This window comes from Choloepus didactylus (genome assembly GCF_015220235.1).
Source record: "Choloepus didactylus isolate mChoDid1 chromosome 25 unlocalized genomic scaffold, mChoDid1.pri SUPER_25_unloc1, whole genome shotgun sequence".
NCBI lineage: Eukaryota > Metazoa > Chordata > Mammalia > Pilosa > Megalonychidae > Choloepus > Choloepus didactylus.
Genome location: NW_023637606.1, coordinates 1,615,991 through 1,630,385, shown reverse-complemented (window position 1 = coordinate 1,630,385; position 14,395 = coordinate 1,615,991). Strand labels below are relative to the sequence as shown.

Below are 14,395 nucleotides of genomic sequence, written 5' to 3'. Positions count from 1 at the left end.
GAGGGGACCACTCAGAGGGTCCCCCGAAACCCAGGTGAGGCTGGGATGTCAGGCGGGGTGTCCCTGACCCCCACCTTCCCTTCTCACTTCCCCGCTCTCTCTCCCTTTCTCAGCCTTTCCAGAAGATTCTCTGAGCCTTCCAGAAGATTCTCCAGTGCGTTTCCAGAAGATTCTCCAAGCCCTGCACGTTTACTTGCCCCTCTCCCTTATGTATGTCCTAATGTAAACTGTAGACTTTAGTTAATAATAAAATCATAATAATATTAGCTCATCGATTGTAACACAGCACCCTCATGGAAATTATTAGTAATATGGAAAATTGTGTGGGGGTGGTATATGAGAATTCTGTACTTTCTGCAGAATTTTTCTGTAAACCTACAACTGCTTTAAAAAATAAAAAAGAAAGATGCAAATGGCAAATTGTATGCTATGTATACACACACACACACACACACACACACACACACACACACACACCCATACTTAAAAGAAGAAAAAAAATATTCATTGAAGGGGGAAAAAAGGTGAGTTGATTCATCTTTCCTTTTACTCCAGCTGGAGCGGCTGTTTATGAGTCAACAGGTGGGAAACACTTTCTTTTGTGCCGGAGCACAGAGAGGGCGGGTGATGACTCGGACCAGGTCATGCAGCAAATCGGGCAGAGCTGGATTCTCAGGTCCCAGGGTTGGGGAGTGGCGGGGGCGTGGGCTGGGGGCTTCTCAGAGGGTCTCCCGAAGGGGAAGTGAAAGCCACAGAGAAAAGAGGCTCCTGGGTTGCATTTTCCACCCTCCCCACCCCCTAACAGTCACTGCTGGGGTCCCCTGCCCTCACCTAAGGTGGAGAAGTCAAGTGTACCTCCCTCTGTAACCTCCCAGGGCTCCCCAGCGCTCCCCCAGCTCCCCTTCCAGGCCTCAGCCCTCCCTGCCTCCAGCCCTGGACCCATCTGCTTTGGGGTCCCCCCCAGGCTGCTCCTTCCGACCGGAAGGCATTCCGGGGCCACCCTGTCCTCGGAGAGCAGGGGGTGCATGGGGCCCCGGCGGTGGAGAAGTGAAGAAAGTGAAGGAAGACTCGGCCTGCGGTCTGGCCGTTACTGGGCATTTCCTGTTCTCCTCCAGTTCGAGGTCAGACACCCCGGGAGGCCGGCGGCTGTAGCCACCGGGGGCTGGTCCCCAGGGGTCCCCCCACCTCTCACCAAGGTCACCCGGGACCTATTTCGGACGCCAGGCCTGAAGGTAGGGGCCTCCTGGGGTGGGGGGGTGGGCGGGGGCAGGGAGTGGGCAGCAGCTTTCCAAGTTGGGGTGACCCAGATTTGGGGGTGGGGGCTGGCTTCTGCTGTCGCCCCTCGGCTTGGGCAGCTGAGCTCCAGGTCGGCACCCCAGGGAGGGTCCCTGGGTATCAACCCCCAGCCCCAGCTGGCCCCTCCAGGGCCAGTCCTCCGCGCTGGCCATTCCGTCCCCGTCTCCGAAGTGCGGGGGATGCTCCGGTCTCAGGGAGGAGGAAATAGGCCCAGAGAGGGCAAGACGCCCACCCGGGGTCACACAGCAGGGGCGCTGGACAAGAGGAGCCGGAGCCCAGGGAGGTACCAGCGCTCCTGGGCTCCTGACCCCCACCCTGACCGTCCCTCGGCAGCATGAGCCGCCCCGACCCACCCACCGAGACCCTCGGGCCGGACGACCCCACCTGGTCAGCACAGCCCACCTATAGCAACCTCGGTGAGTGGCCGGGGGCAGGGCCCGGCGGGAACGGGGCCAGGAAGGGGGCGGGGACTGGTGGGGAGGGTGGGGCCTGGAAGGGTGGGTGGGGCCAGATAGAGGAGGGTACTGGGTGGGCGTGGCCAGGCAGGGGAGGGGACTGGGGGAGGGCGGGGCTGACGGGGGTGGGCGGGGCCGGTGGGCGGGGCCTGGAATTGTGGGCGGGGCTGGTGGGGAGGAGACTGTAGAGGGGGCAGGGCATGGCCCTGGCAGGGCGGGGCTGAAGGGAGTGGAGCCTGGCAGGGGCGGGGACTAGAGGGGAGGGCGGGGCCCTGCAGGGGAGGGGCCAAACCCAAGGAGGTGGCCGGGTGGGGAGGGCCCTGGCCCAGGGCTTCTGGGATCACCTGTTTGCAAAAATGAGGAAACTGGGGTTCAAAGAGGATCAGACCCTTGGCCAGAGCCTAGCAGGAAAATGGGGGTCACCCGGCAGGGGGAGGGATTCTTCTCTGCCCCTGACCTGTCCCTCCTCACATGCAAATCAGGGATGACAATCCCCTCCCCCAAGGGGCCCCTGGGAGCTGGAATTACGACCACTCTCATTTTTAGAGTTGGGGAAATTGAGGCTGAGGGGTGGGGCCAGGGGGCCGGGGTCCCACACTCTGGATGCGTGACACAAACTCTCTCCCTGGACAGGTGAGGTACGTGCCCACCTGCTGCCCTCCAAGGCCTGTCGCCCTCGGACCACTGGGTCCCTCTCGACCGACCCACAGCCCCTGCCCCCGCCCTTGCCCAAGAAGACCCTGGCCCGGGCCCATTCCCTGCCCACCCACAAGACCCTTGTTCCCAGCCCCGCGCAGGCAGGGCAGCCTCAGAGGCCCCTGCTGGGGTCCCTCAGTGTGGACAAGAGCCTGGTGGGCGGCGATGAGGCCGGCCGCACCAGTCCTCCTGCAGAGCTGACCTTCAGCACGCCCGATGCCGAGCTGGGCCGCTTCTTCCACGACCTGCGCAGCCCGGAGGCCGTGCACACCGTGCTCGCTGCCCGGCACCTGGAGGGCCTCTGCACCATCCATGCCCGGCTCCGCGCCCGCTTCATGGGGGGTCGCCCGGGGCCCTGCAGCCCGGGCCACAGTTTCCGCCTCCTGGACAGCTCACCCTGTGCAGACGGCGGGGATGCCCTCTACTACCGCGTGGTGCGCGTAGACGGGGAGGCCTGGCACACCTTGGCCGCTAAGGTGAGTCCCGGGCACCCCTCACCACCGTAAGGCCCTTCTCTAGGGTTCCCTCCATTTTTCATTCTAGGCATAACCCAGGACATGTTCAGCCTGGGCTTGATTGCTTAATTTGCAACTAACACTTGCATTGACAATCAACACTTGCTACCAAGTTTCTAATAGGTGGGGCCACCTATGTTGGAATCACCTCAGAGTCCCCCCAAACACGGTTTAGGGATCCAGAAATCTGCATTTTAATTCACTCCCTGGGTGAATTCTCTGAGCTAGAAGGCCACCGCTACAGCTGGCTGACGGCTACCACTTTCAATTATAAAAACCACAAGCGCTAATATTTCTTAAGCATTGCCTTTGTGATTTGCTCTAGTCCAAGGAATTTTAAAGCCGTTTAATCTCTAAAATTTAATCTGCATGGTCATTTTATGATGTATTTCATAAGATGCTCCTTTTGTACGGACCACTAAGAAAAGGAAACTCATTCCTCTTTAAAATACACCATCACGTGTAAGACGGAGGGCAATTTCCAGGGAACAGCCTGGATTTGATAATAGGCCTTATCCAGAACCGGGCCGGGAGGGTGTAAGTTGTTGGCAATTCTGGATTCTTTAGTTGCCAGCCACAATTCTCCGCCCTGGCACCCAGAGCCCCACCCCAGTAGCTGTCCGTTATAAATGCCCCCCCCAGGTGATTCTACTGTAATCCCCAGAGCTGGTACTTCCCCAGCCTTCTAGAGCTCTGCTGTCCAGTAACGCAGCCACTGGCCATGCGTGAATGCCAGTCATTCGAAATGTGGCAGGTCCGGATTGAGTTGTGCTTGAATGCCAGATAAACACCAGATCTTGAAAACTTGGTATCGATGGAATAAAAAAAAAAAAGTAAAACATCTCATTTAAATTTTACATTGAGTCCATGTTGATGATAATATTTTGAATGTATTGGGTTAAATAAAATGCATTGATAACACCTGTTTCTTTTCACTTTTTGGTTTTGATGTGGCTGCTGGACAATTTTAATTTCCATGCGTGGCCCGCTCTGTCCTGCTATTGGACGGCCCAGCTCTGCTACCCTAACTGACACCCCTTCTTTAGGAAGTTCGGAGACTAACCAGCCCCTTGGCAAGCAGGAAACTGTGATGCCCCAACCACTGTCCTTCCCGACTCAGCCTTGCTAGTAACTGACATATGGCTTAATATTAACTGCCTGCTTGGGGGGGACATGTGGAGTCCCCAAAGTCGTAGTGGGGGACAGGATGGGGAGGGCAGGTAGAGAAGCTGGGACAGACTGTGCGATCGGTGTGGGGTACGGGGCTGCTGGGCAGGTCCTTATGCTCCCCTCTGCCCCGCAGGTGCCCAAGACGGAAGCCGAGGACCCCAATCCGTGGGGCCTGGAGCTGCAGGCCTCACTAGCCCCCCACTTCAACCTCCAGGGTCTGTGCGGCCTGCTGCCCCAGGGCGCGCTGACCGCGGCGCCCTGGCGGGGCTCGGTGGCGCTGACGGTCGAGGTGCCCGAGCGCACGGCGGCCCAATGGCTGGCGGAGGTCGGCGCGCGGCGGCCCGCGGGGTTCGTCCGGGACGCGGCCCTGCTGCTGCTGCAGCTGAGCGCGGCCCTGCAGCGCCTGGAGGCGCGGGGCGCGGCCCTGGCCGAGCTGCGGCCCGAGAACCTGCTGCTGGCGGCGCCTAGGGGCTGCACGGGCGCCGGGCCCCCGCGCCTGCTGCTCGCCGACTTTGGCCGCGTCCGCCCGCGGGCCCCCGGGCCTCCGGGCCCCCACGCCCCGCAGCTGGGCCGCCTGCTCCGCGCGCTGCTCGGCCCCGCCCCGCCCTTGGCCACGCCCTTGGCCGCAGGCCTCGAGCGCCTGGCGGCCCAATTGCCCCGGGCGCGCCCTTCGGCGGCCCAGACGCGGGGCGCGCTGCAGGCACTGCTCTGGGGGCCCGGGCCTGAGCTGCACGGCCTCGGGGTGCCGCTGGGGTCCTGGCTGCAGGTGCGCCGCGCGCTGCTGACCCTGCACCTGGCGGAGCGGGCCGCGGGCGGGGAGGCGCCTGGCCTGGAGGACTGGCTGGCCTGCGAGTACCTGGCCGAGGCCACCGAGGCCTCCCTGGGCCGGGCCCTGGCACTGCTGTGGGACTGACGCCACCCGAGGGTGCAGCCGGCCATTCCAAAGGCTGGACAGAGGCCAGGGCCTGCCCCAGAGGCAGTTACCCCTTTCCAGTGTCTCCTTGCAGCGGAGGCCAGTGGAGGGTGCTGGGGTATGACCAGAGAATGTGGGCGCCTCCTCTCCAATGCCTGCTCCCCACTTTGCTGGGGATGTCGGGCTAAGGCCTCCCCGAGAGCGCAGGTGCTTCCAGGCCTGGAGGCGAATGGCCTGGTGGTGGGCCCATCCCTTCCAAAGTCTCTCTGGGGGTGTGGGAAATGCTGCCCTCCCAGCAGAAGCCGGGGCCCCCTTCCAGCTCTGGGGTCCGAGGATCACCGTCTCCGTGAGCTTCTGGAAGCCCTCCTGATCCTGGAAGACCTCCTCATGCAGAGGACGCTGGTGACTTCCAGTGTGGACTGGCCCAATCCCTCGTCAAGAACTGTCTCCAGGGGAGGGCAGGTTCCCCGGAACCCGTGCCAGCCGCATCCTGCCAGGAAAGCCCACCCTGAGGGTCTCAACTCCCCCGCCCCTCCCCCACCCTCTCCCCACCCAGCCTGGCCCCCTGCTTTCCCCCGTGACAGCCTCTGAGCCTTTGTGCAGGCTGTACCCTCCGCCAGAGCGTTCAAGCCCCATCTTTTTAGAGAACCCTTCGAAGCCAATAAAGTTGCCCCTCCAGGGCCCCTCCCTAGCCTCTCCCCCTGCTTTCTTTCCCCCAAAGACCACCTGGAAGTATTTCTTCATCTCTATCTGTCCACCCACCATCCACCTTGCCCACCAGGCTATGAGCCCTGAGAGTGGGGGCTGGGCCTGGCACACAGCAGGTGCTCAATTAATAGCACAGGATGATGGAATGAACAGGCAGAGGCCAGACTCATCAGAGAATCTAAGAGAGATGAGACTCACTTTCCCCTCCAAAATGTGCAGACAGGAGCTCCTAGGGTCCCTCCTCTCTGGTGCCCAGTATCCGTAACCCCCTCTATTACCCCCCAACCTCGCCACGGTGGCCCCAAGGGAACTTTTCTAACCCCCCGATATGAACAGGTCCCTCTTCTGCTCAAACACCTCCCATGGCTCCCTAGTACCCTCAGAATACACACCGGGCTCCTTCAAAGGCCCTGCCAGCTCTCTGCGAACAACCCCACTGGTCACATAACTCATCTTTGGAAGAACTTTCTGCATCCAGGCCTTTGTCTGAGTTGTTTTTTCCACTGGGAACCACAAACCCAACCCCACTGCTGCCACTTCCTTTGCTCAGACTCCTATTCATCCTTCAGTGCCCCAGCTCCAATGCCCTCTTGACCTTTGCCAACAGAGCCTGGGAGTGTGTGTAAAGCCTGTCCCCCCAGACTCAGCATCGTTTGGAAGGCTGACTATGCCCCTAGATGAACCCCCATCTGTCTGTAACCTGTCCTGGATCCTGAATCCCTCCGAGGCCTTTTCCGTTCCAGCCTATTTCCCAGCAAAGGGCAGATGGCAGCGGAGACTGGTCCAGGGGCCTTTGTCCCAGGGACACCCACACGTTCCAGCCCCAGGGCCGGTCTTGAGCCTTCAACCTCTGCTCACTGTCAGGGCCTCCAAGGCAGGGCCACCACCTGCCCCCTCCCCTCCCAACCCAACGAGCTCCACACCGCCCACACCAAACCCCTGCAGCCTCACTTCCAGCCCACCCCTGCTGACCTCAGAGGCCAAGGCTGACCCTGGTCACCTCACGGAAGGCCACCAGGATGGGGGCACAGCTGGGCAGCCCTGGTCTGCCCTGGACAGCAGGGAGGCCACTGGCCGGGGAGGTGCAGGCCCCCACCTACCCCGAGCAGCCCCGGGTCTGTCCTGCAGGCCCCCCCTGGGGAGATGGCAGGAGGGCAGCAGAGGACACGGAGGTGACCAGAGGGGCATCGGAACCCAGGAGCAGCAGGGTGGATGCTAGAGGCTCCCGGGCCTCAGGTGAGCCTCTGCAGAGCCCCTCCCAGCACCTGCACAGGGCTGGGGAGGCCCCACTCCTCACCTCCCGCTCCTGTCCCCGAAAATGCCACAAGGCCAGGCGCTAGCGGAGGGCAGCCCACCCCACCTGCAGGGAGCGCGCAGGACTGACGCAGCACAGGTCTCGAGGTGCAATCGCTTTTATTCTGATGGGGGAGCAGACGGCCAGGTCCCCACTTCTCTTTCCAAGTGGAGAGAGCTCAGGCCTAAGACTGTTTCCAAAAGACTTCAACCTGGAGACTCCTCCTCCAAAAACAAGGATCATCTTAATCATCTTAAACCAGCAATAAAAAAGTAAAATATAAATTTTTATTTAGAATTAAAGCAAATACTTCAGTATCACAAACACAATATTAAACTTCAAGAAATATCCTGCTAATTTGGAGTGAGCGTTTATTTGCACAATTACATCATGCGGACAAACCCGGGGGTGAGTCTGACGAGCGGCCTCCCACCCGTGCAGTCAGGGGTGCCCCATGTCTCCCCCAGAGCAACAGTAACCAGAGGCCAGCGCCGGGCTCCCCGCGGGCAGCAGCGAAGCTTGGGGGACAGGCGGCCACTACTCCTCCTCGGCCGAGGAGTCCCTCTCGAACGTGTAGGCCATGAAGCAAGCGTCGGGTCTCTTGGGGACGAGGGGGTGCCCAGGTCTCACAATCTCAAAGCCCAAGAAGCTGAAGGTGCGGAGCAGGGCAGCTGTGGGGGAAACCGAGTCAGGGCCTGCCGGCGGGGCCTGAGAGGACCCCAGGGCTCTGAGCACAGATGGGGAATGGATAGGGGCAGGGACTGGGGGGCTTCCAGCCTCGGTGCTGCCCCCAGGGGGTGTGGACAGAGCCTGCCCCACGCCCTCTGCCAGGGCCCCCGTCCCCACTGCCGGCCGCCAGCCCCAGGCCGAGTCACTACCTCTGTCATCGCGGTTCTTGTGGAAGCAAATGAAGACGTGGTCGACGTGGAGCTGCTCCTCGGCAAACTCGAGCAGAACTGCAAAGCTGAGGGCCAGCAGGTCAGGCAGCAGGCCCCGCGCCCACCCGCTGCCCAGGTTCTGGGGATGCCGGAAGCACCCCCATCACCAGCGCCGCCCAGGGTCCCCCAGGGACCCGCTCACCTGTCCTTGCTCCCCTCAGGCAGAGCGCCCCCCGGGATCTCGATGTAGAGGCAGCTGCCGCTCAGCACGACTCTCCAGGTGACGTCCTTGCTGTCTGCCAGCCTGGACTGGACGGTGAGAATCCTCGTCTTGGCATTAGACATTAGTTCCTCTGTGACATTCAGCCGATTATCCTGCGGCGGGCGAGAGCCAGGGGGTGCCTGTGAACACCCTCATCCGCCGCTGGGGGCCGTCACCCAGCCCTGCAGTGCCTGGCGATTTAGGCAATCCAGAAAAACTCTGGAAAGCTGCAGCCTTCCTGCTCACGTTGGGGTGTGGGGGGCCCCCGGGGCCCCAGGCCAAAGCCTGAGCTTGAGGCTCAAATCGGAGCCTGCAAAGCATCCTGGGGGGTGCGGGGCCTGGGCTGCGGTTCATGGGTGCACCTCAGCGAGCCGGGGTAGGTACAGAAAGCTCCGGGCACCCAGCAGGGTCCCAGGCCACGGCCAGCCACGGGAAGAGCCCCCGGGGAGCAGGTGTGGGCGGCAGGTGGGGAGCAGGACCCCCCTGGGCCCCGCGTACTTACTGAGTAAAACAACTTGGCTGAAAGACTGTGATCCCTCTGGCTGTCCCCTCGCCCACCTGGGATCTTCGGGGGTGGGTGAGGGGCATCAGGAGCACCACCGAGGCCCTGGACCCAGGTTACTACAGCGCTCAAGGGGGACTCTGCAAGGGCAGGAGGCGGGGATGAGCCCCAGCGCCCAGCCCCGGGTCCACCTCCGCCTCCGGGGGGCAGCGCCCCGCTCCAGAGGCTCCTCAGATAAGCACCGAGTCACACCCCGGCCCCGCCGCCGGCGTCATCAAGTTTTACTTCCCGTTTCCAGCTGCAGCCACCTCCACCCCGGCTTCCCCTTTGCACCCCGGGGCGGACACGGGGGACCCCAGCTCTGCAGCTTTGGCTAGGGAGGGGGGAGGTCCACGGGAAAGCGATCCCGGGGCGTCAGCGGGGAGCACCCTCGCCGCGGGCCCCGCTTGCGTCATCGCCGCCCGGAGCCCCTTGCACAACCGCGCGCCGGGGCCCAGCAGCCATTTGCTGCGCGGCGTCGCGGCCCCGGGGACGCCTCCATTTTGCACGGCCCCCGGGGTCCCCTCTCCCCGATGCCCGCGGCACCCCACTAAGTGCAGATCCACGGGCTCCGGCATCGCCCCCACCCCCATCCCACCCCCAATCCGAGGCGGTGGGGGCCGACGATCGCGAGCCCCGGGTGGGCGGCCAGGCCGGGGGAGGCGTCGGGGGTCCCCCCCCGAGGGGCGCCGCCCCCCCCGAGGACCACGAGAGTCGGGGGCTCCCCCGCCCCGCCCCCACCCCGCGCGATTGTGGCCTGGACAAAGGGGCGCGCCTCGCGCTCCCGGGGCTCAGAGGGGGCGCCCCGAGGCCGGGCCCCCGGCGCTTCTGGAAGCTTCGGGCGGGGGCGGGGCGCTCACCTCTCGCTGCTGCGGCCGCCGCGGCTGTGCAGGCTGAGGAGCGGCATGGCGCGGCCGGCGCGGACGGGGGCGCTGGATTTATTTCCCTCTTTCTCTCGGGCGAAGCAGTGGCTGTTGAGGATCCGCTGCAGGGAGGATTTCACCATCCGGCCGCTGGGGTCCGAAACCAGGAAAACCTCCGCTGCGCGCCTCCGCGCCGCCGCCGCTGCTCGCCGTTCGCAAAATGGCGCCGCCGCCGCCGCCCGCCTTTATAGGCGCCGCGCCCAGGCCACGCCCCCCCCACGCCGCCGCGGGGCCGCCGGGAAAGCGAGGCGCGCCCCGCTCCCGCTCCCGGAGTCTGATTGGCGGAGGGCGGGGTGAGCGGGGCGGGGCCGCGCCGCCGATTGGGCGGGACGCTTCGGGTCCCGCCCCACCAGCGCCCGTCACTCAGCGGGCGGGCCGGGAGGCGGGGCCGCCGCGACGCTGAGGAGGCCCCGCCCCCGCTCAGCCGGGGTTGGGGGCGGGGGCCCCGTTTAGGGGCCCGTGTTGGGGTCTTCGCCTTGGCCCCGTCTCCACTCCACCTATGGTGGTCCCCGTCGCCCTCGCCGGTGTCCCCTCACCCAGCGGGTGGCCCTCCACCGGGCACTTAAGGTCCCGGGATATTGGGGGTGGGGTGGGGGGGGGGTCCCAGCACCCCCATCCCCCCCAACCACAGGCCCCTTTGCTTTGATAACCACCTCGCGATCTTCGGTCGGGATTGCTGTCCGGATCCCTTCCTTTAGTTTAAAGTACGCAGCTGAGGATGGAAGGGAATCTCCTAAGCATATTCAAATTGGGTGAAATGTTTTCTGGGTGCACGAAAATCTTGGCCTAAGGAGGCAAAATATTCCCCCCGGCGGGTGTATTCAGAAACGTGTTTCGGGTGGGAATGAAAGTGTGCACTTAGCGAGCAAAACGGTGACCCTCTGCAGCTAAAACCAGAGACGTTGCCCTGGCCTGGCCTGAAAACTCCCCTTGTTGGGCCCCGGCTTATATTTTCAGCACAAACAGGATCTCGCTGGGATTGAAGTCGCTGGGGGTCCGTTGCTTTGTCTTCACAAATCCCTGGTGGTTATTTCCGATCTGCCGTGTCCACAGCCCCCATCTTAGCAAAACAGACCCCAAACAGGCTTCACTTTGGAATAATTGTGGATGGGGAGATTTGACAAGGAGCTTCTTGGTGGAAAACAGGTGGGAGCAGCTTGCAAAAGGATTGGGGGCTGGAGGAGAAGAGGGTGGGTGTCTGTGGGGGGGGGGGCACGTGGGGGAGGGTCGCCCCGTGGGTTCAGGGGTCCCGGGAGCTCAGCTGCAGGGCAGGGGCTCCGTGTCACCCTCCAGGGTCACCTTTCTTCCGGGAGACCCCTTTCCCCTGCTCTCCCAGCTGGCACGGGAAGCCTTTTCATCCACGTTATTTCCTGTCTAGGGAGGGAAACTGCAGTTTCTGCCAACCAACCCTGGGTCGGTCGACATCGAAATCTTGGAGGTTTTCTCCAGCGCTAAACTGCTTGCTTGATGTTGGACCTCGATTCTTGAGCCTTTGGCATTTGCACGTTGGGACTAAAATTAATTCCCATCGTTGACATTTGGGGCTGGGCCGTTCTCTGGGGTGGGGGCATCCTGGGCACTGTGGGGTGTTGAGCAGCCTCCCGGGGCTCCCCACCCGGTTGTGACAAAAATGTCCCCAGACATGGCCTAGTGTCCCCTGGAGGCAGAATCACCTCCGTTGAGAATCTCTGTAGTAAACTGAGCAAATGCTGAGTGGCCAAGAGGGAGAAAAAAGAAATACCTCCAAATCCACCAGGCCACTTCAGGATCAGCAAATAGATCCTCCTGGCCTGGCCTGTTTGGACTTGCCGGGGACAGAGAGAAAAATCTGAAGGTCCCTGCTGGGAAGAATCCCAGACTGCAAGGGGCAAGGGGGGGGGGGTAACCAGGAGGGCTTCCTGGAGGCGGTGGCAGCTGAGCTGCTAGGAAGGGACGGGTGAGGGGTTGGGACACACATGTCAAGGATACAGTGGACGCATGCTGGGGCATCCCTCTGAAATCAGGCCTGTAGGAGGCAAGGGGTACTGAACCCGTGAGTGTGACCTTAAATCACAGGTAGCATTAAGGATGTGGAGATGGGGAGATTTTCCTGAGCTCTGTGGGTGGACCCAGTGTCCTCATGGGGTCCTTATAAGAGGGAGGCAGGAGGGTAGGGGTTCGAGAGAAAGACTGGAAGATGCTCAGGGGCTGGCTTCCAAGACAGAGGAGGGGGCCATGCGCCGAGGAACATGGAAGCTAGAAGGTGGACAAGGCCAGGACACAGCCTCTTCCCCTGGGATTCCGGAAGGAGCCAGCCCTGCTACACCTCGATTTTACAGCTCTGACCACTCGCCCGTGAGAGAATAAACGTGTTGTTTTAAGTCATCGTGCTTGGTTGTTGTAGCAGCAACAAGAAACTTGTACATAGAGTGACTAGAACTTTCTATTTCTTGATCGGCCATGGGTGACAGGTACAGGTGGGTGTGAGCGTTTGTCAAAACTCGCCCCTGGCGGCACGCAAGACAGCTCCGTGCCACTCCATGTAAATTTTACTTAAAAAACAAAATCACAAACACATTGATCTCTCGTTGATGTGTGTACGCAGAAGTGGAAATTTAAAATTAAGGTGCATTGACGGATGTCAGAGGTGCAGACTGGGGGACAGAGTCGGGATAAAATGAATACAGCAAAATGTTGAGAGCCAGGCGAGTGTCCACTGAGAAATTCTCGCGAGCTTTCTGCACATTGGAAAATGATCATAATAAAATGTGGAAAAACCAAAATCAAAAAGATTGGCGCTCCTTTCACACACACGTGCGTGTGTGCCCTGCCTGGTGTCATTTCAAAGATCGGTCCCTGATCTTTACTCTCCAGGGTGGGAAGTCAGAGGACTTTTGCACTCTTCTTTTTTTTCAGAACAAGTGAAGTGGATGAGAACTGACGATTTTTAATTTACAGCCAACAGCCGGCGATCAGATCAGGCTTCAAATGGCCAGAATTGGGCCACAAATCCGCAGCTTCGTCTGCCCTTGTGTGATAAAACTCGGGTCAAAAGATTGTGCTTGTGGTGGAGTAAAAACTCTTACACACACACACACACACACACACACACAAACCCTGAAAGAAAATGCCATCAGAGATCCCCAGGGTTTGTCTCCATTTGCCAGGCTATTTTTATTTTATTTCATTGGTGTGTTTAATTTTTATTTTCCTTGCTCTCCTCTTTCATGGTTTACTTGGCAATTTTTCAAAAGTTTTTACAAAGGTTTCATTTCAGAAAACAGAAAAACAGCCCTATGCTGACCGTCTTGGCATAAGTGCTGGGTCATTCTGTTTACTTCCTCCCCTGTGTGGCAGGTGCTGTTTGCCACCAAGTTTTATCTACACTTCTGTGAAATGTTTATTGCTAAGTATAAGAGCCATCGATGGTCATTGAGGGAACTAAATATCTGTCTGGGTGTGTTTCTTACACAAACTTTTTTCTGTGTATATTTTTAATGCTGTGGTTATACTCTATGCTTGTGTGTTTATCATTTATATGTTTATATTCATATATAAATATGTACTTATATAAATTATGCATTATATAAATTATATCTAATATTTATAAACAAAAGTATTTTACTATACCTGATTCCATAGCATTTATTCATATATACATTAAATTGCATCTTAATAATCATTATTAATCATATTTTCATCGTAAAATGATTGGAACATTTAATCTTCCATTCTAGAATCCGTCAATTACTTAAGTGAGCCCCATCATGGGATATTTTAGGGGTTTCTGGTTTTTGTAGTTATCATTCAAATGATGCATTGCCACTCTTTTAAGAAAAAAAAAATGTGCGGTAACATATAGACAACATAATATATCCCGTTTTAACCACTTTGGAGCCTACAATTTTCATTGGTTCTCTTGGCCTTTTGATATTTATGGCATTTTGGGTGATTTTCTTAGAATCAATTCTTAGAGGTGGAATTCCTGCTTCAAAGAAATAGCCACTACTTAAGTGCCTTCTAGAAGTGTAACAATTTACAGTTCTGCAAGCAGTATTTGCGAAGGTCTGTTTCCCCACAGCCTCACCGACAGGAAGTGTTATGGGTTGGGAGAAAAACAGGTTATGAAATCCCTTTGTTTTCATTTGCATTTTGATGGTTGCCCATGAGAATGGAAACATGCCATGTGAATTAGATTTTCTTCTTCTGAGTTTTTATTAGTCAGGATACGCTGGAGTTTGCTTCAGGGACAAAGAGCCCCCAAATCTCACTGGCTAAAAATAGATCTATTAGTTAGGACTCAGCAGAAAAACAGAACTGACAAGATCTATGTATGTATACCCATATTAAGAGATTTATTTAAGAATTGGCTCATGTGACCGTGGGGATTGGCAAGTCCAAATTCCATAGGGCGGGCCGCACACTGGGAACTCTGAGGAAAGTTTCAGAGAATTCCCCAGGAGCAGCTGGCTGGCTGAAGCAGAAATAGAAATTCTCTGTTCTGACTGCTGAAACCCTCAGTTCTCCTTTTAAGGCCTCCAACTGAATGGAAGAGACTCCTTTCATTGCTGCAGGCAAGCTCCTTTGTTAGCTGTAGATGCAATCCGGTGTAGATGCAGTCAACTGGCCAATGATTCAAATCCACCAAACACCCTTACAGTAACTATCAGGCCAGTGCTGGCTTGACCAAACAACTGGACACCGTGTCCTGGGCAAGCTGACACATGGGCACCCAAACAAAATCAGGGTGCCATCCATGTGAAGT

The 14,395-nt window shown here is 58.7% G+C and overlaps 2 protein-coding genes across 5 annotated transcripts; one reads left to right on the top strand and one right to left on the bottom strand.

The window, feature by feature from the left end:
- The first annotated feature begins 909 nt into the window (after positions 1 to 909).
- On the top strand, positions 910 to 6,060 carry PEAK3 (PEAK family member 3). 4 transcript variants are annotated; one of them, XM_037824180.1, is made up of 4 exons: positions 910 to 1,232; positions 1,630 to 1,712; positions 2,385 to 2,923; positions 4,266 to 6,060. In XM_037824180.1, exons 2-4 carry the CDS (start codon positions 1,631 to 1,633, stop codon positions 5,043 to 5,045), a joined length of 1,401 nt encoding a protein of 466 aa, XP_037680108.1. In that variant the 5' UTR covers positions 910 to 1,232; position 1,630; the 3' UTR covers positions 5,046 to 6,060. The 4 variants fall into 4 exon arrangements, with proteins under 4 accessions (XP_037680108.1, XP_037680109.1, XP_037680107.1 ...); XM_037824181.1 differs by having other exon boundaries at positions 1,139 to 1,232; positions 1,543 to 1,712; XM_037824179.1 differs by having other exon boundaries at positions 1,163 to 1,232; positions 1,491 to 1,712.
- A 1,252-nt stretch (positions 6,061 to 7,312) lies between these two features.
- Positions 7,313 to 9,806, bottom strand: OAZ1 (ornithine decarboxylase antizyme 1). Its single transcript, XM_037824184.1, is given in 6 exon segments — positions 7,313 to 7,718; positions 7,926 to 8,011; positions 8,128 to 8,300; positions 8,690 to 8,776; positions 8,778 to 8,829; positions 9,589 to 9,806. Coding segments are annotated over 6 exon segments (678 nt in total). The 5' UTR covers positions 9,735 to 9,806; the 3' UTR covers positions 7,313 to 7,584.
- Between the last annotated feature and the right edge of the window lie 4,589 nt (positions 9,807 to 14,395).